The 27888-nt window shown below is 46.7% G+C and overlaps 1 protein-coding gene across 1 annotated transcript in view; it reads right to left on the bottom strand.

The window, feature by feature from the left end:
- Positions 1–15431, bottom strand: part of DDRGK1 (DDRGK domain containing 1) — a 38559-nt gene extending 23128 nt beyond the window's left edge. The window contains exons 1-2 of the mRNA XM_084263070.1: positions 15287–15431; positions 8981–9133 (exon numbers count right to left, since the gene is read on the bottom strand). Coding sequence (XP_084119196.1) covers positions 8981–9133; positions 15287–15374 — 241 coding nt within the window. The 5' untranslated portion in view covers positions 15375–15431. The remainder of the gene's footprint in view (positions 1–8980; positions 9134–15286) is intronic.
- Positions 15432–27888: the final 12457 nt, after the last annotated feature.

The raw sequence follows: 27888 nt of genomic DNA, 5'->3' as shown, positions 1-27888 counted from the left end.
GCAGGGAACTCTCTCCACAGCACCCAGTCCTGCTTTTGGGAGCCCCAAACTCTGCCATATGGATAAATGAGGCTCACCCTTCTTTTATATGCAGAAATTAGGTTTGAAACACTCTTGTTTTACTAATTCCAAGACACAGTATGGTACTATGGTTAAGCCACTGAGACACATCAGAAACAAATGTAATTGAGAGCTGTGTAGGTGGCTCTCAAATAACTGAGCTGTTTTCAGGATATGGAAGTTAATATAGGCAGGCTTGTTGAATTGGGCTTCAGAGAATTACTGGTATGTGATTACTGAGATGATCAAAAGGGTTCCCCCTTCCTACACCACAAAGAGAGCAAGAGGAGACACTCAGACTTGACACAGTTGCTTCTACAATTTTGTGTTCCAAACACAATGGGTGAGCAACTCAGCATTAGCAGTTATTGCTCCAGAAGTAACAGTTCAATACTGGCATTCTTCTTTAGAGAATTACTTCTGGAAAACACCACAAGTATAAAACACCATCTATGACACCATTCCACCCCAGGCTCTGAGTGCTTCTCAGATTTCATCTCTATTACCTCAGCCAGAGGTTAGACAGAAATGTAGCAAGGCTTTTAAAGCCTTTTTCCAGTTCTGGATCAAACATGCCTTTGTTCAGTAGCGTTTGCTTTCCTCCTGTTTGAAGCATCTGATGTGATCCCTTAAGTACTACTTCCTCCAAGCTTTTTCTAGTGCATGGAGTTACAGCCAACAAAAGACAGGCACAGTGAGCAGACACAGCCCATGATTCAGCAGAGCTTTAAAGGTCAAATATGCACTAAACCTGGGTGCAATTAGTATGTGCTAAATAAACCTGAACATGCTGACAAGACTATAAGGATTTGCTGAATCTATTACTTATTATATCAGAATAGCCACCAAAAGCACAGTGGGTGTTGCACACAGCCAACAAGATTTTTATTTAAAAAACAAAAAAGCTATAATTTTAGCAGCTTTTAACATTCACTTTTCACACTCATAGCTGCCAAAACTAGTAGACCTGATGGGGGGGTCATTCCATAGGAACATGCACTCCGTGCTTCAGTTGTGATGCAAGATGTTCAGTTAATCATGCTCACTTTGTGAAAGCAGTTAGCATCACCCAAAGCACTAGGGTCGACTAGCCTGATACACACTTGGTTGGGAAACATAACAACATCAGACATCAACATATAGTTGAAGCTGAAAATGCATTTTTGTTTGAAGGCTGATCTTCTCTGGTGCTCCATACAGTTTATTTGATGTCTTAAAACATGGCAGTTGTGGGATGTATGTGGGGTTGTGGCAGGAAAGGGGGAGAAATTTAGTGCTCCAATCTTGACACAAGCAGTTCTAGGGTAGTGACTTTCCCTCACTGCTCCCAGTACCATCACAGGACACAAGGTCCTGTTCCCACTTCAGCATATGGGGCTGATTAAGAACACCAAACCTCAAGGTGCACAGGATGCTCTTCACCCGAACTGCCTGGATGTGACATGCAGGGAGCACTTTCACCCACAGTCACAGTCCTACCCTCTTTACAGAGTACAACGTGACTACACCAACATTTTCAAAGTTGTGAAGCATCCCCAGTTTCCAGCTCTGAGGGACACAACACAGAAATAGTGTGTGACTTAAGAGTGATGCTTTCACACCACTTTACATGTTCTGCTTCACACAAACACGGGGTTTGCTCAGCTAGCCAGCTCAGAGGTTGCTTCAGGGAATCTTAGCTTTGCCTTAATATTTTGAACACATCAAGAGACAGGACAACAGGGAACAGTTTACAGTCATAGAGGTGTTTGAATCTCTTGAAATGTACAAACCACTTTTTAAAAATCCTTTCCAATACTATTAGAAAGCATGCTGGATTGCTGGTGGTTCTCCATCACGACAGGAATTTACCAGCTCCTGTGTACAGAATATGCAAAGGTTCCTAACAAAACATCATGTATTTCACTTGCCCCTGTCCCCCATGTGACATTTTGATCCACTTTGCTTCCTATTAAGTTTTGGAAGTGAAACAAACACATTCCCACCCCTGAAAAAGGATGCAAGCTGCACATGTGGCTACTCAGTAAAAGTCATTTGTGCACAGCTAACTGTTTTATTTACTATTCATGCACACCTAACAAAAGGAGCAAGAGAAAGGGAGAAAGGGGGAGAGTGGGGAAGATGCCAGGAAAAACAAACAGCTCATCCTGAAGGCAGAAGGCATATGTGCATTATTAACATCGAATAGATATATGACACCAGGCACTGGAAAAGAATCAGTCCACTGTATGGGAAGGTGTGGGCATTCATGAGTAACACAGCCCTGCAGTGGTACAGTCATAACTACTTCATATTTTAAAATTGGGTAGCTATCCAGTTTAGGAACCAAATGAAACATTTGCTTATTAATCTGGAGCTACAAAATCAGGCTCTTCTTAGGACAGAAAAAGGACAGCAAAGAAAGGACATCAGCACTTCTGAGCAGAAGTCAAACGAAGTTTTTTCTCAAATCAAGCCATATGGCATAACTGAGAAACCACACTTACCTCTTCCACACACCATCTGCGCCTGAAATGTCTCAAGGGCAGATACACGTTGTGGATACTTTGATAACACTAAAGTCACTTTCTATATGAGTGGCAGCAAGTCAAAATTAACTTTTGATTCACTAGTTAGGATATTAGTAGTCAAGGTTTAACTGTACTAGAAAGGTTTTCCTACTGATTAAGCATTAAAGTTATTTCAACTACAAATCAATTAATACAGTTGCACAGCACAGAACCACATGAAGCTTGCACGTTTTCCAGATCTCTTGGCACACCAGAGTATGGGGAGACGCAATGTTGCATGTGAAGAAGAGTCTGCTCAGAAAGAGTACTCCTCCTTTTGAGAGATTTCAGCACAAACACATGAGGAGGGGCTGAGAGAGCTGGGGGTGTCTAGTCTGGAGAAAAGGAGGGTGAGAGGAGACCTTCTCACCACCTACAACTACCTGAAGAGAGGGTGTAGAGGTGGGCGATGGTCTCTTCAGCCAGGTGACAGGAGATGAGACAAAGGGAAATGGCAAGAAGTTGGGGGGCAGGGGCAGATTAGATACTAGAGACAAATCTTTTACTGAAAGAGTTGTCAGGGCCTGGAACAGGCTGCCCAGGGAGGTGGTTGAGTCACCTTCCCTGGGTGTGTTTAAAAAAGGGTAGATGAGGTACTTAGGGATATGGTTTCTCTTAGGACAGGAATGGTTGGACTTGATGATCTTCAAAGTTCTTTTCCAACCTTGTGATTCTGTGATTCTTCTCCAAGTTATGCACAGTATCCATTATGGAATGGAGATAAAAATTATTACAATTATTTTTGTTATTTTTCCCCCCCAAAAGTAGCACAAAATATTCATGCAAGTTGTTTAGATGCAAGGTTTGAATACTGGATTTAGGTGCTACCCAAAGCAGAAATGGGCATTTTTAGCATGCTCTATTTTTCCTTTTTTAACTTCTAAACCCTTTGTTTTGTGCTTTCTTCTGCAATAGCAATTAATACAAAGAAAAATATGAGAGACTGATCTCCAAATCTTGCCAAACAAAAGGGGAGAGGAACATAAATTATATGTTGGAATTGTTAACTTTTTGTTATCATATTTTATTGTCCAAGCTAAGGCACACAGGCTGTCAAAAGCTGCTAGCTTTATTATTACAGATTCTGTGGACACGAAGTTAATTCAATCCAGTGTTCACTGTACCGGGTGTTCCTACATCTGTGCTCAGACTACAGGTCTGTAAGCTCAGAGAAAAGGCAGGCAGATGTTGGGGTATTTAGTCTCAGAGTTACATGCTGCTGCCAGAAGTAGAAAGCGTACAGTTTGGACCAGCAGGAATAAAGGTTACTGCTAAAACCAGACTGTTTCTTTGGAGCAGTCCTTACTTTCTGTTTGCTAAAAAAACCCACCCAAACTAAACCAAAACATAATCTACACAGAGTCCTATGTTTTGGCAACACTTTTTGCAACAAGTCAGAGAGGTCACTTGTTTGTATGATGGGGGAGCAATCACCTTTCAAAATTAAACCCCTGAAAGCATGCCCTGGAACCTACTGAGCTGCTTAGGCTGTCCTGGCACATCCTTCTCTCTTGCATCCTCTATCTGGTTCAGACTCACCCAGGACAGACAAAGCTTTCCATGCAGAGGGTTGCCCAGTGGTCTGTCTTTGATTTGCTTGGCAGTTCAGAGATTGCTACAATGTCTTAGACCCTAAATCATGGTGTGGTGACACCCACCAGTTTCAGTCAACAAAAACGCCCTCAAATCAAGAAGAAGTTTTGGTCCAAATCACCTCTCCAAGTGACAGAAAACCTGGACTGCAAAACCTATGTCCAACTCACCGACTGACTGAGGAGCCCTGGAAAAGCCACTCTGCCTGCATGTGCCTCTCCACAAGCTCGGTGGTGTGTGCTGAGGCAGGCAGGTTTTCTCACTACATGTTTGTACAAAGTCCTTCAAGCAAACAGGCATTTGCCTCAGATCATCATTCTCGTGACGTTCACCACAGTGGGATCAAGGCCACCCAACCACACTTGCCACTCTAAGCTCATCCCCACCGATGTCTTCTTGCTTGGCAGGAAATCACAGTACTAAAACTTCTTATGCAAAACATCACATTGGCTGGGTCACTTTACTCTTAGTTTGCAAGCAGCAAATAATGTAATAGCAAGAGGCTACTTCTCTGCACCTCTGCAGAGCTCTTGGCAGTGTTCAAGGCACCGTGAGCAGGTTTGGAGGCACAAGCTCAACTTGAGCATTGAGCAACTGCTTTTTCTGCACAGGACCAGCAACCAAATAACAGCTCCTCACAAAACATCTCCACTTGTATCCAAAGGTGATCTAAGTCCAACTGGATGCACTCAGAGCATCAGTCAGGCAACAACAAAAGCCAAAGACACTCTCCTCAGTCAATAGATAATGGGATCTGAAATGGGAAAATGTCTGATGCAATTTATTCACACTACCCCATGCCCCAAACAACCCTCAACCTGGGTCTGGCTTAACCCCTTTCCCCCTCTTCCTCCCACTGCTCAGCTTTGCCTCTTGGTCTGAACGATTAATGCCCAAAATCCACATATGTTTGTGTCATGCAGTTAGTTTATTTTCAAGTTGGCTGTAGCAAGCCCCACAAAGCCACTTCAGTCTGGGTTGAATTTCAATGAAGATACAGCAGAGCTAAGTCTGCTAGCTGGGATATCAGAAGCAACCTAACCACATGAATCCAGAATTCTCCTTCCAGACTCCAGAGAGAAAGGCACAGGGACCCTGCTAGAATGCACAGAGCAGATGTCTTCCGAGGCACACGGACTGTGACAACAGTGGCCTAGGTTGTGCTGTGCTGTGTGGAAGAAGACAGCAGTGTCACAACTAGAGTTAAACTGGGCAACAGAAGCCAAGCAAAGCTGTTTTTCTACAGCTAGCCTAGAAGTCACAGCTCAGGGGTCTCAGTCATTTTGAGAATGACTTTGTTACCAATGAAAAATGTCTCCCCCAGCAACCTTTGGTCATCAGAGGATATTAATAGATGTCGATATTCTCACAAACAGATGACCTCCTTTGAGTATTCAACTAACCACTGAAAAACATTACTCAGGCAAACCGACACAGCGTAGGCAGGCAGCTAGCAGGCCTGCCCCCACAGCAGAGTGCAGCCCACATGGAACCCGTGAATAAGGAACCTACGTCCGCCGTGTGGGCTGCAATTCTGGTAGGAAAGTCGAGGCATTTAGTGCTGCCTGTGACAATCTGCAAGTAGTTAAGGTGTCTCAGCCCATCCCACCAAGCTAAGAGAAGAATCATAACCTGGTTTGGCTCCACTGGCAATGGGTGTAGATTTGCGTATTCAAAACAATCATTGACTATCCTTGCCTGTATTAAATGACTCATTATTCAGGCTCCCAAGTAAGTAAGATTAAGATTTCAACTACAGAAGGGACAATTAAATGTTATCAAGATTCTGATTCTAGTGCCACAATTTGTTTCAGTTCCCTCCTGCCAGTACTCTGCAAGAGATCTGAGTGCCAGCACAACTTAGCCCAACCAGCAAAAAACGTAGGCTACTATTTTACCCTTGAAGCTTTCTTTCTAATTCTAGAATTGAAATCTGATTGTTAGATGGAAACCAGAAATACTCATGCTAACCACAGCTCCAAAGCCTGCAAGTGCTGTGTTGAGACCATTTCCTAGAGTCAGCAGAACTGGCTCCCAACAGGCAGAATACTTAGAGCAGTTCCTACCTGACTCCACTTCTATGCCTGTAACAGTAACATAGGTATGGCCAGAGCATCCTCATGCCTCTCCTAAGTTCAGGGCCAGCAGTCTTACAGGGATGGGTTGGTGGCATGCCTGTACTGACTGACCTGTGGCAGAAGTCAGACAGATGCTGAGCAGCATCAGGTAGTTTTGCCCAAAGCTGCACACAGGCACAGAGTGGAAATTCCACACACAAAACAGAAACTTATTAGTAAAACATTTTAACAAATTTAACAGTGTTTTAACAACAACAAAATCCACTTTAGTTGTAGACCTTCAGAAGCCTTCTAAAGCAACGAGAACTTTTACAAGTCGAGACTGAAGAAACCAGATTGGCTTGTTTTGAGCATTTCTGCCTACGTTGCCAAATCACTTCGCTCTTCAGCCCCAGGTGCTGCAGCTGGTCTTTGCACTGCCTGGGACTGCACACTGCTGCATGCATTCTGGGCTCTCTTTACTGTGTGAGTCTACTAATTCTTACAGCACAAACTTCAGCTGTGAGGATAACTTGCTACTTCAACAGGTTCAGATGGAAGCAGTAATTAAGATGGAACTGCTCTGTATGGCAATGGCACAGAGAAAGTGCCCATGGTCCTTGCACAAAGGAGACAAACCCAAGAGCGACTCCAGGCACGTGCTATATGCCCACAGAGCTGGCTTCAAAGGATGTAACACATCCTTTACTAAGAGGAAAAAACCACCCCACACCCCACACTAATACAGGTAGCTCAGGGCCAGGCTGAGGGCTTTGCAGCACAGATGTGGCCAGTCCATGACAGAGGGGAACTGATCCCAAGTAATTCGGCCACCTCTGTGCTAAGGAACCAGGGACAGACAGATGCTTCTCCCCACAGCTATGCTGCTGAAGCCTATGCTCAGTCTCCAAAGGCTTTGCCATTTGCATGCTTAGGCACTTGGAAAGACCAAGCCAGAGTCTGAGCAAAACTACACAGAAGCACAAAACAGAAGCAAGGAACAAGAACTCGCTTTAATGTGGAAAAGAAATTAAAAGCCCCAAATCAAACAGGGAATTTCAAAGAAAACTTCATACAAGTACCACAGCACTTCCATCTGATGTACAGTAAACTGCAAAAGAATTATTTATAAAGCCCAATGACACAGATTCTTCTATTGCTAAAGTGACAAAGTAAGATAGGCTATTTGCTTTGACAGCCTCACTGTGGCATTCGAACTTTTGATGTCTGGAGTTTTAGGCAAAAAAAATTTTAGATTCAATTTGCTTTCCAGGATGTTATCACATGAAAAGAAATAACCACAGTTGAAAAGTTCAGGCCTGTCAATTTTCCATTTATGAAATGGTTGAACACAGTTAGCTTGAAGGAGCATGTTTACCTGCCAACATTGAGTGTGAAATGCTTTCTACAAACTGCAAGACAAGAAAAGCTGAAGAAAGTGCAACTAGCCCAAGGCATCGTGCAGACATGTGCTCACTGTTTCTCACCTACTGCAGGCCAAAAAGACACCCTAATTTCCCCTGAAAACTCAGGTGAAGCAAAGCCCACAGAAACCCCGAACACTGAACCCACAATCTGAAAGCAGAAGAAATCCAGTTAGGTGAATCATAGTGATATTGTCTCTGTAGTAATGAAGATAATAATGTGTGAAGTTTCACCAGAAAAGGGAGCAAGGTTTACAGGGTGTAGGAAGATGTCATTTATCACCACATTCTTGTTTACAACCACACTAGGGAAGTATAGCTATTAACTGTAGATCTAGCACAGGAACAGAGGACTTGTCAACAACCTGCTGGCAGTAAGACAAAATGCTGCAGTCTGTGGTGGTGGTGATGTCCATCTAATTGGCTTGATTCTGATCACCATCTGGATGGCTTCTTGGAATGAAAACTCCAGATTTTGCAGAGATTACACTGGGGAAAGAATACCTCCCACCGATTTGCAAGAAGGCAATATTTTACTACAGCTTATTATTCTAGTGCAAGGTGTGGATACTGTTCACACAAGTTTAACCAGCTGTTTGGGTTCTTCAGCTTGGAGAAGAGAAGGCTCTGTGGGACCTTATAGGGGCCTTCAAGTAACTGCAAGGTGCCTATAAGAAAGCTGGGGGAGAATTGTTCATGAGAGCAGGTAGCAGTAGGACGAGGGGCAATGGTTTAAACTAGAAAAGGGGAGATTTAGGTTGGATATTAGGAAAAAATTCTTCAATACGAGTGTGGTGGATCACTGGAATAGGTTGCCCAGAGAGGTGGTGGAGGCCCCATCCTGGAGGCATTCAAGGTTGATGCTGGGGCTCTGAGCAACCTGACCTAGTTAAAGGTGTCCCTGCTTACTGCAGGGGGGCTGGACCAGATGACCTTTAAAGGTCTCTTCCAACCTAATGCATTCTATGATTCTATGACTAAGCAGGAAATACAAAAGGCAGGTTCTGGGAAGTAAGCAAAGAATATGTTGTGATGCGCTGTTGGCACAACAAACTGCCACAGTGCACCACAGGAGGAGGTAGACACTTCAGTTCCTGGTAACTGGTATCTAGAAGGAAGTGATAAAGTATGGAGAGAAACTGGACAGCCAAACAGATCACAGTCAAGCTGTAAATAATTCACAGTCGGCAAAACTGAATAACTCTCTTCAGGGGCCGACTGCACCCCTGCACCAACCCTAATGTCTGCTTTTAAGGTCTGTTTCAATGCCTGCAAGAGGAACTGAAGCTCACGTTACCTTCCACCAAGTCCTCCACCTGCTGCGCTCTCCTCTGGGCCATCATCCGGTTCCCCATGTTCCTCCGGCGCCTCGGCATCCCATCTCCCCGCTCTTCGGCGGGGAGCCGAGGCCTGGCCGCTGCTGCCACATTTTCCTGGTGTTCCTCTTCAGCTGCAAAAGGGAAATAGAACTGATGGGAGGTTTGTCACTGCTGCTCCCTGCAGCTGTCCTTTTGCCAGTCCACTTTTGCAACCAGCAGTGCGATTACCAAAGGGGAGAATTGCCTCCCCGCTCTCACATGGTTCTCCTGTGCGGCCATGGCTGGGCCTTGGCAGCAGATACAATCCTGCTCTCCCATGATGAAGGGAAAATCATGCACTGGAACCTTGTCAGTTGCTTTGTGCAATGGAAATTTTATCCTGACAGCAATCTCTTTTGCAAGAGTGTATAGAGCACCGTAAAGAGAAAGCTGCAGCTATCCACTGCTAATGTTATTTCATCTGACAGAGCCCTTAAAAAAAAAAGACCACACTACAAAATAGACACCCCCATCTTCCAAGTGCTCCAAAGATGTTCTTATTTAACCTCAAGTGATAATCTGCTTTTCCCTGCTGCCAGAAAACAACTCTTTTCATCTGGCAGGACTAGCAGTGTAATAATTTCTGAGTTACCAAAAGACAAAGATTCAGAATGACTTTTATCCCCCTTCTAAAGTGTTCTGGGTTTTAAAATTTGTTACTTAGTGCTTGTGTAACTTAGAAGCAGATTCATCTGAATGCCAAGCTCCAAGCACGCCTGTTTCTGAACAGAATATGTAAATCATTACACCAGAAACAAAACCTGAATAGCAAACAAGGCCTACAAATGAAAGCCAAACGACACACAGGGTAACTTCATGCTACCCTGCTGATTTAAACTGCAGGTCTCCCAACAAACACATGTAGGGGAAGACAGAACACCAAAGGTCACTGCAGCTCCCACTGCCATCCTCTCTGCACATGCCACAGTTACTAATTAAGATCTGACAAATGAGGAGTATCAGAACAGAGGAACAGCTGTGAGGCAGCATGGGAGGAAGCAACAGACCAGTGGGCTCATTCCAGAAATCCTCCCCAGAAAACCCTCTGCCAGTTTTTCCTTTGAGACCCCCGTGGTCCTGTGGCTATCAACTACTGTAGTCATGCCAAAACAATCAGGTAATGGTAAAATATCATCAACCTTAATACCTGCTTTGCATATTCCACTGATAAGCACAACTGGTATTAGTGTATGTTGTTACTTGCTCAATCCTGCCAAGTATTAACTACTGTGCCTTAATTCAGGTAAATATTCAAATGGCCTCATGGAAAGCTGCAGAACTACTCCTTTACTTCAACTCAAGGCACTTTTTTTGGTGCTTTGCCATATTTGTATTGTGTCCCAGCAGGAGCACAAAATGCTTTCCACACTCTGCCAAGCCTCCAGCATCCCCTGCTCCAAACAATGCCTTCCTAAAAACCCTACTATTAGCATACCTATGATCAGACAAGAAGATTCATTATGACTACATCTACATGATGATCAAAGGTGTGCTTGCAGCTCATCTCAGTCTATCTCAAGTAGCTTCAAAGCAGCTAACTTTGGTACTGATAACAATACAGCTGCAGCAGCACTGAGCTCAGCACAGGCTGCAGAGCAGAGCAACCTGGGCAAGTATTTGGCCAAAGCCAGTGGCAGTTCAAGATCACTGCAACACCAGTTAGCAGCCCCCCAGCCACCTCCAGCACCAACACACACCATGACATTTTGATTTGAGTCACTGCACTGTGACACTGCTGCCACAGTCTTGTTTTCATCCACTCCTTTTATCTGTGCACCAAGACAAGTCTGTGATAAGTTTCAGAGCATAGGCTCCAGGGATCTATCTGATCATTTGGCTTCAAGACTTGCCAAGTCTTATTTATAGCAGGAAAATGCTTATTTTGAATGCTATAGAAAAGCATTAGACCACAAAGGCAGAGCAGCAGATCACTTATTGGGACGCTGCTGTGTCTAAAACACTTGATTTGCAAAGCCACTCTTTATGCCAATGCAGTATTTTATCTTAGTAATTTCCTGAGATACACTGGCATTCAAACCTTAGCATCCTTTCACCTGACAGCTTCAGTGTGTCTGTCTCAGCAGCTCCCAAGGGTGGTCCTGCACAGCGTGTTGGCTATGCAGGTCTAGCACCCATTCATTCTGGGGTTAGCTTTTGGCTCCCATTGTCCTGTGAAACAGAGACTGTTTTGCATTTTGTGAAAGAGGAATCTATTTATAAGCCACATATTCATTTCAAACTGAGGTGCTTAAGCCTCACCAGAGACAAACATGCAAACCAAGCTATCCTCTTTTCTTAATTTAATTATCTACAGGAGACATGGTAATTCCTCAAAGTTGACCCACGTTACCAGGGCTCAGCAAGCAGTAAAAAACCCCATTAAACCTGAGCCATATCATGGTCAAACACACAAGGCATTTGTTGGACAATACTTTGGTCAGATCTCCAAAACTTTCAAACAACTGAAGTCACCTGAACACTATGGATTCTCATTTAGTAAGAAAATATACATTTTAATACAGCTTCCCCCCCTGCCCCCTCCTGTACAGCTTGTTTGCAAGGCATTCAGCTGGACAGTCATCTGAATAACATGGATCCTAGTCCTTTCACTTCTTCCCATCCTTTGTGAGGGGGAAAAGAAAAAAGAAACATCTACTCTGCCTTTAGCACACTTGAACCTGGCTGGTTTTTCAGGGGTCAACAATTTGTCTGTGTTTCAAGACATATAATTTATTCCAGTATCTCTCTCCCTCTGAACTGGAAGTGTCATAGATTGACTAGAGCAGCACACTGAGGGGTGTGATTGATGGCTTCAAAGAACACACAGGATACACTGAAACCCCTCCTTGCTCTTATTCATGGAAGTGGATTGACTATCAGATTTGAGGTCAAGAATAATTTTCTCCAGGGTCCAGCCTTGTGTTTTTTTCACCTCCTCATGCAGCACTGCACTTATCTGAGTGCATCTCTTCATTTTTCTGTAGCTGCAGAGGTCTGAGATGTAAGTGGCACCCCAAGCTAGCCAGTTCATACAGAGATTAGTCACACAAGGACTAATTAGACTTGATATAGAGACATCAGAGCAAAACATAAGGCCCGACACCATATAGGTGAGACAGACCTAAGAGTTGCTCAAAGTTTGCAGAATGGCAGACCAGAAGAAAATCATTAGATAAAGTCTCCAAATTAACAGGCAATACAAACAACAACAATTAAACAGATGTCTGGAAGAGGGACAGTTTGTAGTTTAAGCTTTAGGCTCTCCAGTTTCTGACTCAAGTCTTTCAGAAACCAGGTAATAGCACTTTTCTTCTGGGTTACTGCTGTGCTGAGAGAGCAGCTCTGCTTCTGCCTTCCAGAAACATCAGCAGAGCAGAGGCAGCAACAGAGATTATTTCATCTGACCCGTCAGCAGCAACTGTGAGGCTCTGGCTGCACTGTCTTCTTCCCACAAAGAAAGCACAGCTCTGAAAGCAGAACCCTTTTTGGGTTGGAGGCAAAGTTATACCACTGCTGTTATACCACCGCAACAAATACTATGAAACCCTTCAGAGCCCAGACTTCCTAGGACATAATTTTACATCCCCCAGGTAGAAATCTGCTCCTTTACAAAGCTTAGTAAATTTCCACTCGCTCAGAGCAAAGACATTTGCCTATCAGGGCACATTATCTTCAGTTCTATCAGATGAGCAAGTCCATTGGGGTAACACCTGGGCTGGCAGGTTTCACAGCAGTCCAGCAAGACACAGCTCCTGGTTCATTAGCTCCCCTGTTTCTGCACCGACGCGGAGAGAGCTCCACCTACTGCAGCCTCACACCTTAGTGGCACTTCTCACCACGCTGGCAGCATCCAGCATCTTCTACCTTCATGCTAACCCCACCTGTGAAATTCAGTGAGAGAGGGATTGAAGATACAGCAGGTGGAAGCACGCTTGGCTTCCTGGGGTGAGTCTGCCTACTACAGCTTATCACATTAGGGCTTGTTCACAACGAGATATGCCAACTGTGTGTAAACAGCAGCAGTGCTGCTTTGTTTTTCTCTCTAGTTTCAGCATAACAAGTCCAGGCATGATCTTTCCAGAAACATTCTTGCTGCTCCAAATGACCTCTCAAAGGAAATAAAAAGTGAGGGGGTTTACCACCTGTGAGCCTTAGCTCACTTTATAATCTATAACAGCTAAGGCTTGAACATTCACATAAGGGCAGTTCTCTGAGAGAGAAGGTGAAGAGAAGCTGCTGCTTCAATCCTCAAACACCAAAGAAAAATGAAAAACTTGAGAACTACCAATTAGTTCTCTAGGTCAAGTGTCCCTGGTCCCAAGTCCCTTCCATGAGACATCAGATTTTCTAGCAGAATTGTAGCAGCTCCCATTTTCCACGTAAGAAAAAGGAAAAGGTAAGCAAAGGCTGCCCAGGGATGGGGTTGAGTCACCTTCCCTGGATGTGTTCAAAAAAAGGGTAGATGAGGTACTTAGGGATATGGTTTAGCTTAGGATGGGAACAGCTGGACTTGATGATCTTCAAAGGTCTTTTCCAATCTTGTGATTCTGTGATATTCCTGTTTAAGACCAAATTTTGCAGATATTAAATACACCACAGCCCCAGCAGTTCTGAAAAATAATTTGTTGTTAAAGGAGAAAAAAGTCATCAGGAATCAATACATTAAGGTAGAAATGATCTTAAAACCACAGCAAAAAAAAAAGCAAGACCAGTGTTTAAGAGTCTGAAAGATGCCACCAAAAAATAGGCTTCAAAATGATTAAATTATCTTGAATGTTAATTAACTTTAACCAAGCTGCTCCAAATCAATATTTAAGCTTTTTGAGAATTCAGACCATTTAAGATTAACAGTTGGGCTTCAAGTTAGCTAAAAGTTTGTACTTTTATAAGAAATGGAAAAGATATCCTCTGAAGCCCTACAGCAAATGATTTACCTAAGTTGTGATATAAGTCAAGTTTGGGAAATTATGTATTTCCAGCAGTCTCAATTCTTTAGGTCATGCATCCCACCTTCACCAAAAGCTCAGGTCTAAGTCACTGGGAATCTGATGAAACTGAGATTCAGACCAGGTCTATACAAGGAAAGTTGTGGTGAGAGAAACATTTGGAAAACTTGATTACTATCAGCAAAACTTGCTTTTAACACAAAGTCCTTACCAGCACCAGGATGACTATGTCTATATTAGAGGTGTTCTGGCTTTTTGTCTCTTAAAAAAAAGACAAATATCAAAGTTATATCCCTGCCTCAAAACCCCCAACCCCAAAACACCACAACTCCTGGAAGGAGTGTCATTAACGCTGGGCAAAGGCTTCAGTGTTACCCCTGAATTTGAGACCCACAGCTAAAGAAGCTTTCCTTCTACTCTGAAAACACAAGGAGGCTGCTAAGTCCTCCAGCAAGCCTGACTTCTTCCCGTAACATTCAGCTGGCACCCACACAAGGTCAGTTCCACGCCACTGCAAGCTGCTGGTCAGCAGTAAAACACCGGCCGTTTGAGGGAGGGCTGGAAGTGCCGCATCATCTACCTGCTCCCAGGACGGGGCTGCGCCTAAACCCGGCGTGGCCAGCAACCCCTCGCAGCCTCGGGCCGGGTGGAAAAGGAGAAGTAGCGGGCGATTTCAGAGGCAGGAGAAGGGCCGGCCTGTCTTTCAGGTCTGGTGTCTGACAGTCACGCCAACCGCCCGCAGCCCGGGATGTGCCAGGGAGGAGCGGGGCGAAGAGCCGCCCGTCAGCCAGGCTGGGCTGGCACCTCCCTCCCCGCTTGCAGGAGGGTCCTCAGGGACAGGACACCTCTCCTCCCACCGCCCAGCCCGAGAGCGGGAACCCTCTCACACTTCAAACCCGGCGTCCCTCACCCTGCGAGCGCCCCGGGCCGGGAACCAGGGCCGGGGGCCACCCCACCGAGACAAACCCCGCCGAGACAGACCCCGCCGCCGGCCGGGGCTGCTACCCCAGGGCCTGACGGGCGGCCCCGGCGGGCGAAAGGAAGGGCAGGACGCCAGGGAGCCCGGGGGAACCACCGGCCACCCCCGCCGCGGCGGGGGGGGGAGAGAAGAGGAGGGGAAGGCCTGAGGCGAGGCGCCCCCCCCCCGCGGTTTCCATGGAGACGCGCCCCTCGGGAGGCCCCCGCCCCTCCCCCGCGCGCCCCCTCAGCGGAGGGGCGGGCCCGGCCGAGCGCGCCCCGCCGGAACGGGGCGGGGGGAATAGGGAGGGAAGGCCCGGCCAGGCCAGGCCGTTGACCCACCTGCCTTCTCCTCGCCACGACGGCGGGTGGCGAAGAAGAGGAGGACGGCGAGGAGCACAGCAAGGGCGGCCAGCAGCACCACGTCCATCCTCCGGCCCTCCCGCAGCGCCGGGCCTGCCCCGCCCCCACCGGCCTCACGCGTGTGTGTGGTGGGGAGGGGAGGGGGCGGCACCGGGCAAACTCCACCCCACCGCGAGGTCCCCTAAGCGCGGGCTGGCCGATGTGTGCCTGCAGCAAGAAGGTGCTGAGGCGGGTGCGGCGCGGTGAAGGGCAGCCCGCGCGGGGAGGAGGGGGCCTGGCGGCGGGGCGCGGGCGGTCGGTGAGGGAGGCTGCGGGGCTGTGAGGCGGAGCCGCTGGGGAGCGGCCGCTGAGGCGGCTCTCTGGGCAGCACCCTCGGCGGCAACACAGGGTGCCCCGCGGGTGTGTGTTCGCAGCGGCTCGGCGCCGGGCAGGCCTCCGAGTAGCTCCTACTGCGCCTTGGGGTCGGCGGTGCCTGGGCAGGGAGTCAGGCGGAGGCAGCCTGGCTCGGCCGCGCGTCGGGCAGCTGAAGAAAGGCCGGCCGGGCCTGAGCCCGAGCGTGTTTGCCCCGGGCAGGTTGTGCTCTGGTGGTTAAGAAGGCCGGTGGAGTCCTGGGGGGCATTAAAGGGAATGTGGCCAGCAGGTTAGAGGAGGGAATCCCCTCCTCTGCTCTGCCCTGGTCAGGCCCCACCTGGAGTGTTGTGAGTTCTGGGCTCCCTGGGATAAGAAACTCAGGGATGTCCTGGAGAGAGTCCAGATAATGAAGGGCCTGGAGCATCTCCCCTGTGAGGAAAGGCTGAGTGAGCTGGGGCTGTTCAGCCTGGAGAGAAGGAGACTAAGGGGGGACCTAATCAATGTTTATAAATATCTTAAGGATGGGATGCAGGGGGAAATGGCCAGCCCCTTTTCAGTGCTCTGTGGGGACAGGACAAGGGGCAATGGCTGCAAGTTGGAGCACAGGAAGTTCCACACCAACATGGGGAAGAACTTTTCCCCAGTGAGGGTGCCAGAGCCCTGGGACAGGCTGCCCAGGGGGTGTGGAGTCTCCATCTCTGGAGAGATTCCAGCCCTGTCTGGATGCCAACATGTGTGATCTGTCCTAGGGAACCTGCTTTCGCAGGAGCTGGGGGGGAGGGGGTGTTGGATCTCTGGAGGTCCCTTCCAACCCCTACAGTTCTGTGATTCTGTCAAAGTTAGCCAGGCTCTGAGCTGGCCTGAAACTAGCTGTCTCACATAGTAAGCTGGTTTAGTATGGTAAAAATGCAGGAAACTAAGCTAGCTAGAGGAAGCTGATTTCATTAAAAATCAGGTTTGCATTGATCTCTGCAGAGCCAGTGCCAGGCAGATGGGCTCTGTCTTGTAGACCAGTAATCACTTTAGGCTGATCTGATGCTGGTGTCCTGCCAAGTGGAGCCAGGAGCAGTTGAGGGAACTGGGGGTTGTTTAGTGTGGAGAAGAGGAGGCTGAGGGGGGGATCTGTTGCTGCCTACAACTATCCAAAAGGAGGTTCCAGAGAGATGGGAGATGGTCTGTTCACCCAAGTGACAGGTGATAGGATGAGGGAGGATGGCTTCAAGCTGTGCCAGGGCAGGGTCAGATTAAGACAGACATTAGGAAAAAGTTCTTCACCAAAAGGATTATCTGGTATTGGGACAGGCTGCCTGGGGAAGTGGTTGAGTCACTGACCCTGCATGTATTTAAAAGACAGGTAGATGAGGTGCCCAGGGATGTGGTTTAGTAGAGGACAGGTATAGTTGGCCTGAATGATCTCAAAGGTCTTTTCCAACCTAGTGATTCCCTTTTGGTGGTAGCAATGCCCTGTGACTCTGCAATGAGCCAGAGCAGGGAACTAATCTATGCATTTTCCTGGATTTAATTTTTAGCCAAATCACAAAATGTGTTGGCACAAAAAGATGCCACAGGAACTTGCAGCTGAAGGAGGACAACAAACTTTGCCCCCTTCCCACCCTCTCCCCCCTTGGATGATTGCCTCCAATTAGATATGAAACTGTTTGCAGGCTCAGCCCTAGTTCTGTGAGCGAGGAGGAAAATATTTTGGTTTTTACTTGTTTTGACTTGCTTTGTGGTTGTATCTTTCTGACTGATCTAGTCTGGCCTTGGTTCTGAGGTCCCTTCGGTGTGGCCTTTCAAACCACTGTGTGCTGGTTATTTTCCTTTTCAGAAATGGTATAATAAATTGAAACTGGAAATTGGAGACTAATGGAAATACAGCCATAATCAAAAGAAATGTTTTAGCTAATTAGTCATTACTGTGGACTGCACAGCTGCCTGTGCACATACCATCACGGGGCTTGAGACAAATTCAGATCTGTCTGCCAGAGAAAGAACAGCTTCTACTAAGAAATTTGCTAAGTGTTAACAATGTAGAACCAGCTGCACAGTGGGAAGCTCTCAAAGGGGAACTGTGCTACAGGTTGGATGTTTTATTGCCAAATCTTATTAATCTTTCCATCTAATTTTGAAAATCAGGGACGATGCCCTGCACAAACTGTGTTGTCTGTTTCTGTCTTGCCAGGTTAGTCTGATACTCACTGTGTGGTCAAAAAGGACGTGTCCTCTGGGAACTTGGGAGGCACAAGGGAAATTGTAGCTATCAGGTAAATTATGAACTGAAGCTTTCCTGGTGGTTGTTCTCAGGCTGTGCTTCAGAGAGTGGTTATTTTATATCATGTATAATGGTTGAGATTGCTTGAAAATAAAAAAAAATACAAACCAAAAACAGGATGACAGATATCTGAGGTTTTCTTACACACCTTTGCCTGCAGGTTTGAGAATTTGGTGACTCTGTAATGCCAGTTAAAAGCAGTGGCTCTAATTGTTTTATCTGTGAGATACTTCACTTCCTTAAAATCCTCTCTGACTAGAGAACATACTAAACTTCTCAGGAAATACTATGTGCTTTAATGTTCTTCTGTAGTCCTGTATCACGTCCTGTCATGCTGCTGAGAAACAGCCTAGTGTGAGCTGGGGGTGTGTGCTGGGGGAGCTGGTGTGGTCTCACAAACCCGTGTCCAGCCACATTCTCGGTGCAATTCGCTCCACAGCACTGCAGGGGCACAAGGAGCTGGATCGTGGAGCCACACCTAGGTGGCAGAGCTTGAAAGGTGCAGCCAGTATCACAGAAACTGTGCTGCTCAGTTTGCTTGATTCGTGCTTTGCTGGGTGGCAGCGGCTACAGCTGAGGCAGAGGGAGTTGGTGGCTCTCAGCTCCTGTTTAATCATCGGCTAATGACCTTGCCCTGCAGGCAGCACTCACTTGTGGGAGTGACACGTATTTTATTTGCTTGCACAGTCCCTACAGGCTTTTCATAAGGGGGTTATATTGATGTGATGTCATCCTGTCTCTGTGCTGCAGATGAGGTTGTTCCTGTAGATGTCACCATTACGCTGTGTAGAAACAGACCCTGAACTTCCCAGTGGGTGACAGTCTGACAGATGCTCTGTTGTTTGGTTATGACAAGGGTTTTTTTTTTCAGAAGCATTTCACATCCCTTGGGCTCTATGTATGAGATGTCCTTTCATAGTTTTCCTAGTTGAGATCTGGAAAAATCCTTTTGGTTTCTTCAATAACCAGGTAGATGCCAGGGGATTTTGAGGTTGACTTTCTAACAAGCCACCAGGAAAATGTATGTGAAGGCTGTGATGAGCAGTGGGTGTTGACTAAATTAAGTGACCACCCGTTGCAGCATGCCTTGTCCCACTCAGTCTCACTCTACTGTGGGATTGTGGTACTCCAGAGCTTGCAAACCAATGCCATTTCCTCAGCAGTGTCTGCTCCTGCTGCAGGCAGCTTTGGGGGAAGTGTGTGGCTTTTCAAGTTACTCTTATTTTACACAAAAGGTCAAATAGCACCTTCCTCCCTCAAATGCCTCGTTGAATATAGGAATTACACTTAAGTGAGAGATGGTATTACACCTCTTGTAATATCAATTTGTGTTAATCTAGCTGGCAGTGCAGTCCCAGAGTGATTCAGTGGGTGTATGGTGGCGTCATGTATTGATGCCCAGTAATGAGAGTCTTAAGTAGAGGCCATTCAGCCTCATCTGTGCTAATAAACTAAGTGCATCCAGGAACTAAATGTATCCTGGGTCCTGTGGCCAACTGGCACAAAATGCCCTCTTCCACACTCATAAACTTGTCTTGCCTTCCAGGAGAGGGGTGGCTGGATGCAAAGTGCCTGCTGGGAGTTGTTCTTGGACTGTTCTGTGAGTTGAACCATGCCTGGGAATTATCTAGGAAAATGCAGACTTGCACCCAAATTTGTGCTGGGGAACCTTCTAACAGTTTTCTCACAGGGCTGATTACTTTCCAGTGCCTGGGCATGCCTTGGCATGCCTGCTCCTTCCCACTTGGATATAGACCTCTGATACTCTTCCAAATAGTCACCTATAAGTGTGTTAATGAACAGAAGTGTTTCTAGATCTAATTCTTTGTGCCAGTGGACACAAAAGGTCTTCAGCACCTTCCAGGAAGCGCTGGGTGGATTGCAGGATCAGACTCTGGGAGGTGTCTGAATCAGTGCCAGCACTAAGAGAGCTGCAGATGCATTTTACAATTGCAGGCAAATAAGCTGGTAGCTCTACATGTGGGGTGAACTCCACTTAGGACCTTGGTGCACTGGGGGTTAGCTCAGCACCATCTCTAAGCCTCTAAAGAAGCTCGTGAGACCTGGCTTGGTCTACAAACCATGATGGTTTGTTCTTGCTGCTTTGCTTGGATTGCTTGTTAAAGAGAAATAAAGAGGCTTATTGTTGCTTGAGGATCTCTGTTTAAAGTAAACTTAAAAGTTAAATTTAAGTAAAAGTCACAGGCATACTGAAAGCAGAGACTTAGTTCTTGGTAACAGAACTGCACAGTTAGGACATGCACCAAAACAAGCCAAAGGAAAAACAGGTTCTGCTTGCATTGATCTCTTGTTCTAGAGTTACTGAAGGTTTTGTGCAATTGTTTGGGCTCTGCCTGTAGAGCAGAACCTCAGCCCTGGATTTCAGTCTCCTGTCTGCTCCCAGGCTGTTTGTGAAGCTTTGTGGTTCTCTCACCCTTACCTTCCCCTTCTCTGTCAAGCTCGGTTCTTGCTGTGTGGTGGTTTTCATTTGGTTTTGTCTTCCTGCTTTAGAGCCCGTGGCACATCAGAAGGTGCTCTAGGTTTCAAGGTTTGAAACCATGGTGAGGTTTGTCCCACTGTGTTTTCATGACAGTTCATTTCTGCTCTGAAGGTTTGAGTGCCTGGTCTAGTTATGCCAAAGCCTCTGCTGGGGCAGCTGTTACTGGCTGAGCGGTGCTGGGAGTGAGAGATAGTGATGGATAAAGGCTCTTTCTTCTTAAAAGCTGGAGGAAGACTTGAAACAAATAATGCCAGTAAAAATATAAATCTAAAAGAAATCCAGCAAGGCTCAGAAACCCGTGAGCAGGTCTTCAAAAATATTTGGAGGTGGAGACTGCTGTGCTAATGGGGGTTAAAGTAGAAAAAACCCAAGGTGTTGATGTGAAATCCCTGAGACTGAACTTCAGATGCTTTCTTTCCCTGAGGCCAGGGAGGTGGGGATTTACCTTTTCAGTTTGACTCAGCCTCACACAGTGCAGCCCAGCAGGCAGGGTGCTGCCTTAAGCTTCAAGAGCACCCTGGGTGAGAAATTATTCTCAGAAATTTCCTGGTGTGCACTGAATCAAACCAAAACCCCTCTCTAAGGCTCTTTGGCAAACAGAGGAGCTGTGCAGGGTGTGTGGATTCGGATGGCCCTGATTTCAAGCCGGGGCTGTCCCTGGTTAATGCCCTAACCTAGGCCATGTGGATGGGACTGCATCTGTGCACGCAGATGTCTTTCCAACAACTCATCAGCACTGATTTCTTAACCTCCTTTGGCTATAAATTATACCAGATGGCTGCTTCCCAGCATTTCTTGGGAATGGCCACATTCCCAGGACAGACCTGTTCTTCTAGACCTGTGTTTTCTGCTGGAAATCTTCCTTCAGTAACTCCACATAGCTCATCTGAGCTTAGTCCCAGCACCAGGCAGGTCACACTTCTGTTCCTGCCATTTTGGGGCTCAAAAAAACCCCCCAACCAACCATAGATAAAACTACTGGCCTTCTGCACAAAGTCTGGGAGAGAACCACCAGTCCATCAATAGGGTGGTATCAGTGTTCAGTTGTTGCTGCTGTTCTGGATCTCTCTTGCAGACCGCAGAGCTCTCGCCTCCCTGCTCTGGCCCCGCCGAGCTGTTTGTCTGGAGCCTTAATGAGCTTCCTGTATCTTTTCAAAATGTAAATTGTAACCAATTTAGAAGTCATTAGTTAAGAAGTCTGTCACTGCAGCTCCAGTTTAATTTCGCTTGTCCCTTCCCTTGTTTCCATTAAAACCCATTTAATTAAAAAGCTATCTGGTTCTCAGGGCAGCTGCCTGTGTTGGAGATAAATGTCCCACAAAGTCTGTGACTCAGCTGACAACCTGTGAGTAGTAACCACGACCTGGATGACCAGGCTTCCCAGCACAGATTAATGAAGGGCTGTTCTCTCTCCACACAGCCACCAGCACAGAGGGAGAAAAAAACTGGAGATGTGGAAGTGTGTTTTGTTTTCTTTGCTGCACGTGGGCAGTTGGAGAGAACGGGTGCAGTCGCTGTAACCCACCAATTCCTCCCTTAGGTTGTCCCCAGGGACTGGTGGGGATTTGCAGCTCTAATGTGATTACTGTTTGAGGTGAAGCTGTGGCTGCAAAAATCCACGTTTCCAGCCAAGTTACTTAAATCTAGTGTGCTAGGCTGGATTGCAGACTCCCCTTAATGGGAGTGCTGCTCACCAGTTAACGTCTTGGTTTGGCTTGAGCAGGTTGAGTCATATGTAGCCTGCATTTCTCTTTCTGGATGCAACACACAAGGTGGCATTTTCACTGTGTGGTGGCATTGAGGTTCTCCTAGACATTGTCTCTGGTGCAAGCCTCCCCTTCAGGGCTTCCTCCTGCCATTCTCAGCATCACTTAACCTGTGCCTTCCCTCTGTGCCCATGAGCATGTGGTGCAATGGGCCAGGGAACTGATCCTGGCTTCTGATAATCTATTTTTCACCAAAAGCTGTGTCTGTGGAACAGCAGCATTAGAAAACACCAGTGTAACCCAAGAGTGGACATTTATCTGCCTGAGTTCATCTCCCTTTTTGACTTCTTTGGTGAGGCTGAGCAAGCCCAGGTCCTCTTGTTCCCCAGCCTTGTGATGCTGGATTTCTTTGTGCTTTTTGATGTGTCTGTCCATCTTTCTGTCTTGAATATGAATGACTTGGCTGGGTGAGGTCTTGCCTTGTGCGTGGCACCATATGAGTGTCCTAAGGAACATGGTCAGGTGGCTGGAGCACATGGCATAAGAGGAGAGGCTGAGGGAGCTGGCTTGGTGTAGCCCTGAGAAGAGAAGGCTGAGGGAGATCTAATTGCCCTTTTCAGCTACATAATTAAGATCATAGATAAAGGAGAGCCTGACTTATCTCAGAGGTGTGTGATGAAAGGATGAGAGGAAACGGATGTAAAGTGCAGCAAGGGAAATTGCAGTGAGATGCAGGAGCAGCTCTTTCACTGTGAGGCTGGTGAAATGCTGGACCACGAGCCCAGGGGGATGGGGGCATTGCTTTCCCTTGAGGTATTCAGCACTCACCTGGACGAGGTAAAAAGCCAGAATTTCTACACAGTTCTACAAATGACTAAGAGATAAACCAGAAGGAATTGCATGTACAAGAAGAGATCAGTTTGAATGCAGCGTGTGCAGGCTCCTTATCTGGCTTTGAAGTAACACTACTCTTGTTTCAGCAGCTCCTTGCTGATGGCTGGCCAAGAACTCAGCAAGCTGCATCACTGGCAGGGAATATTTGCATTTCTACTGGAACTGCATGGAGTTCACAGATAACTCTGAGAGCAGCAAGGCCACTTTCATCTCCCTGGAGCTAATGTAAACAGATTGTGTTGCTGGAGGAAGTTGGGGGCGGGGGGAGCAGGAGGAGACAGAGTATCTTTACTTGAAAATACATTAAAATCAAAGCACTTCATCCAGCTGGATGGTGAGTTACCCATCCTTGCTGGTGCTGGATTCTTCTGTCTTCTGTCTCAACTGAGTTGCCTTCTCTCTTCAATGAATGGTGCACCAAGCTGGTGTTGGTTGGGCAAGGTGGGAACAGGAACAGAGCAGTTGTCTGCTGTACCTCATCTGGGGATAAATGGGGGATCACAGGGTCTTGGGGAATGTCAGGCTGGATCAAACTCGAGGCACATGTAATCTGGTACCTTGCTTTCTTTGATGGCCAACACAGCAAGTTTCCAGAGGTCCTTTTACAAGCTGTACAGAAAGAAGGCTTCAGAGGACAAATCAATTCTTTTCTCCCCTTTTCCATTAAATACTGTGCTGTCTGCCTTCATTGCAAGGTCAGCTTAAACCAGGAAGATTTTTAAGAGCCTCTGGACAGCTGTGAGGTGCTGGTGGTGGTGCAGACCAGCAGTGGGTTGTAGGGTTGAGTGGTTGGGTTTGATGTTGATATCTGTAAAGTAGAATTTTCCACCTTACAAGGACAGAAATGTGTTTGGATTAGTCCTCAGGGACTGTTTAATTTAGGGTTAAATGTATTACCTTGCTTTGCTAACGACTATAGCTTTGAAAAAGAGCTGAAAGACTGATAAAAACCATACTTTGATAAAACATATCCTTGAAAAAAAGAGCTGAAAGACCCATAAAGATGAACCATCCTGCCCCAGAGGGTGTGAGAACCAGGGCATTGCCAGAGAGGCCTGAAGTCAGCAGAAATCAGCAGGAACTGGGGGAGTGGTGGAGGTGGCAGAGGGAGTTTGCAACCACCCACCTGATTAAAGGTCTGTGCAAATGACTCCACACACTTCCAAGGAGCATGCCTGCTAATTTGGATATGCTTGGCCAATAGTAGATGATGTGGTAATTACTTAGTAGTGTAAATTTAGGTGGGTTTTTTTAACCCTGTAACAGGATAAGTATGTTATAGGGTCTGAGTGCTGCTGTGCTGGCTCTGGAGCTCCCACCTCTGCGTGAACATGGGATAAATCAAACACCTCTGCTCTGGGTGTGCTGGCATAGTGCACAGGAGGGAAAGGATCCTGCTTTGGGGACAGCAATGGGGCACTCTGGGCTGCTGGCAGAGCCAGGGGAAGGCAGCTTGTAGGTGGGAAGAGGTCAGGGCTGACACATGGCCTTTGCCAGGGGCTACCAGGAGGCTTTTGCTGCCTCTGTGTGTGGTGTGTGTTGAATCGTGAAAGCCTTCCCCCCACCCCTCCCTTCTTAGCAGACTTTAGTCAGGATTTTGCTCCCTTCTCCCCTCCTGTTGTGGCACAGAGGGGGCAGGGACTGGGGAAAATGGGGTTCTTGGTAGAACCTTCCCCCCCACCCCTCCATTCTCAGCAGAATTCCCTTTAGTCAGGATTTTGCTCCCTTCTCTCCCTTCCATTGTGGCACGGGGCAGGGGGAGCAGGGACTGGGAAAATGGGGTTCTCAGTCACTTCTTCATGAGCTGTTTTCCTTTTCCAGATCTTGAGATTCCTGGGGGAAGGTCAAGGAAACCCAGGCAAGGCATTTGCCCCTCAGCAGCAATCAGAAACACACTTTTGCAAGGATCTGTTTCTGCAGGGATCTGTCTCCAGCAGAGGACAGGGTGCTCAGAAATCATCTTTGCTCAGGGTGCAGAGCCTGAAGGAAAGGAAACTAAAACTGGATTCTCTGGAGTGGGAGGTAAAACCCCATAAAAGGGACTCACTGGATTTCATCAACAACCAAAAAAAGATTAGGGAAAAAGCAGTGTATGAGGCTAGGTTTCTGTATAACCCACGCCTTGTTGAGTGTCTATAAATGTGTCCCAGGCACTTGGCATCCTCCCTCTGTGGCAGGCAGGCTGTGACTCCACAGGTACATATCCACACAGGGCAATATATATTTGCCTATATACAAATCATTGGCAGGTTTGTGTGGAGGAGGCAGATGAGAGCCCCAAAGCCCCAGTAACAGCACTGCAGCTGGTGTTGGCTTAGAGGGGGAGTGTGATAGCAGGGGATTTTAGGCAGCATTAGAAAGGAAGGGAAGCATCCTCTTTTACTGTGTCAGCAAACATTTAATTATGCAGAATCCCATCAGCCATATCAAAATAATAATGGAAATATGGGCTTTTTTAAAAAGATAAAATGGCATGCAGGAGGTTTTCCTTCTTTTATTCCCAGGCTCCTGCTTTCAGGGCTGGGAGAGAAAGAGACATCAGGGTTTGGAGTTACAATTTTCCTTTATTTTCTCAGCTGTTACTGTACACAGAACGATCTGACCCAAGAAAATTTACCCTGGCATCATGACTTCATGATTTCTGTTTTGCTGAGAAATAAATGTTTGGTGCTGGAAGCCCCAGACTTCTAAAGCATGACACCATTCACGAGTCTGGAAAACATAACCTTGCAGTATTTTTTTTTTCCTAGAAGTGAGTGGTTTTGCTGGCTGCCTGCATTCACACAATGCCCAGGCTTTCAGAGGGCTTTTTGCTACTTGTCTCCTCTCCCAGGGAGCTGTTGTGGAAATGGAAAGGCTCTCCTGTCACTGACAATACAGAGGAATGCCTCCTTTCCCTGGTATAGTTTTCAAAAGTAACAAGTCCTCAGGGACTGTATATACTTGATCTCTTGTTTATTATGGGCTGTTGCTGACTGGTGATGATGAGTGTTTCCATTTGCTTTCCTGTGGCTGAAGGTAAATGTTTACTTGCTGCTGTGCTTCTTGAAAGAAGCTTTCTCTGGGACACAGCTCTGGGGTTGTCTGAAGCCATTGTTTTGATGTTGACTGGATCTCTCTTCTGATTAGATCCATCATCTGGTTGATGATGCCCCACAATGTTATCACAGGGTACAAGAAGCAGATTGATGGAAACCCCCTGAATTTTAAGCATGGTGCCTACAGAAAGCTGGCAGGGGGTGATTTTACTGGGATGTTCTACTGCAGTGATGGTATCTTGGTGTCCTTTGGTGATGTTAGCAGTGCATGGACGTGCTGGTGATTAAAATAAACTCTCTGAAAAGAAGGAACAGAATTGAGGGCTCATTTTGCTTTCAGACTCCTGCAGTCCTCATTTGTTTTAAAGCAAGAGTTCAGAGACCTTTTCTTTTTCCTCCCCATGCAGAATATTACTACTGGGAATTTGTTTCCATTTTACCAGACTTTTCAAGATCAACCAACCATTTATTTTACTGATTGGAAGTGGAAGAACCCTAAACTCTCCCCTCCCCCTGTTGAAACACCAGAGAAAAAGCCCATTTGAGTTTATCCCCTCCCAGCTTTGTTCCCAAATGAGGTTGACTCACAGTGGAGGCCACTGTGACAGAGGTCAGTACCACAGCTTCATGGTTCCAAGGCTAATTTGTGGACATCACTGGGGCTAACAGGTCTTGCTGAGTGTGGTCTGCTTTTGACTGAGCAAGTACCACCATGGGGATGGGCAAGTAGCCCTGCTCCTCAAACAAGGGTTCCTGTTGCAACCCCTCTTGAGGTCAGACCATGCAAATGCTCACATTTGGCTTATGTTCTCTTTCTTGCCAACAGGTCCTTGCTCTAATGGTGGCCAGAGCCAGACACCTTGAGAAAAATAAACAGCAGGTCTTTCTTCTGTGTTTAGGAATCAGCAGATGAGGACTCTCCTGTCTGGTGTTGACTTTGCTTTCATGTCTTCAGTGGACCTTTCCTCCATGAGTTTGTGTTTTTGCTTTTGGATCCATTTAAAGAAATGCTTGCTGTAGATCAGGAGGAGGGTGTAACTTCCCATGGGAGGTGGGAAAGCAGCTATTGCAGCCCCAATGGCTCCCATAGCCTTCTCCATGCCTGAGAGCACAGCCTGCTCCTCAGGAGCTTCCCGTCCCATTGCTGGCTGTTATTCCAGCTCTACCCTGAACACACAGAGAGGGCCTGAGCTGGAGATCAATGAATACATCAGGGTGGTGATGGTGGGGACAGACAGTGTCCTTTGTGCCGTGAACACAGGGCCCATAGAACAAATCAATGGCCAGGGATGGCTGCCCAGGTTACGTTGTCTCCTCGTTGGTTTAATCACTGTATGATTCATCCAGAGACTGAAAATTATTAAACTATTAAGCAATTAAACATTGTACTGTTCCTCTTATTGGATAGAAGTTACTGGAGGGTTTCCAGTGCTCCTGTTTCCATAGGAAGTTTGCAAAAATGCAAGGGTTGTCTAGGATCTCACCTGTCTGCCCCAAATCACCAGCAGCTCTAGCTGCTGCACCCTGGTATTTGGCTGCCTGCTTGAAAGCTACCAGTGATGGGATACATGCCTTGTCCTAGCCTCAAACCTTGCCACTGTCCCTGTCACAACAAGGATTTCCTTTATGTCTGACCTAAATCTTCCTGGGGGACAATGGAAGCTCAATCTCATCACTATTCTCTAATGAATATTCATTCTAATTCTGCAATGAATAACGAAGGTCAGCGTTCTTTAACAGGCTAAAAGAAAGGCACACAGGAGGTCCATTTAATAACAGAGGTGACTGGTATTTAAAGCAGGGAGATGATATAATTAATA

The sequence above is a fragment of the Gallinula chloropus genome, assembly GCF_964237585.1.
Source record: "Gallinula chloropus genome assembly, chromosome: 4".
Taxonomy (NCBI): domain Eukaryota; kingdom Metazoa; phylum Chordata; class Aves; order Gruiformes; family Rallidae; genus Gallinula; species Gallinula chloropus.
Note: the sequence above shows the minus strand (reverse complement) of the source record. Positions and strands in the feature narration are given on the sequence as shown.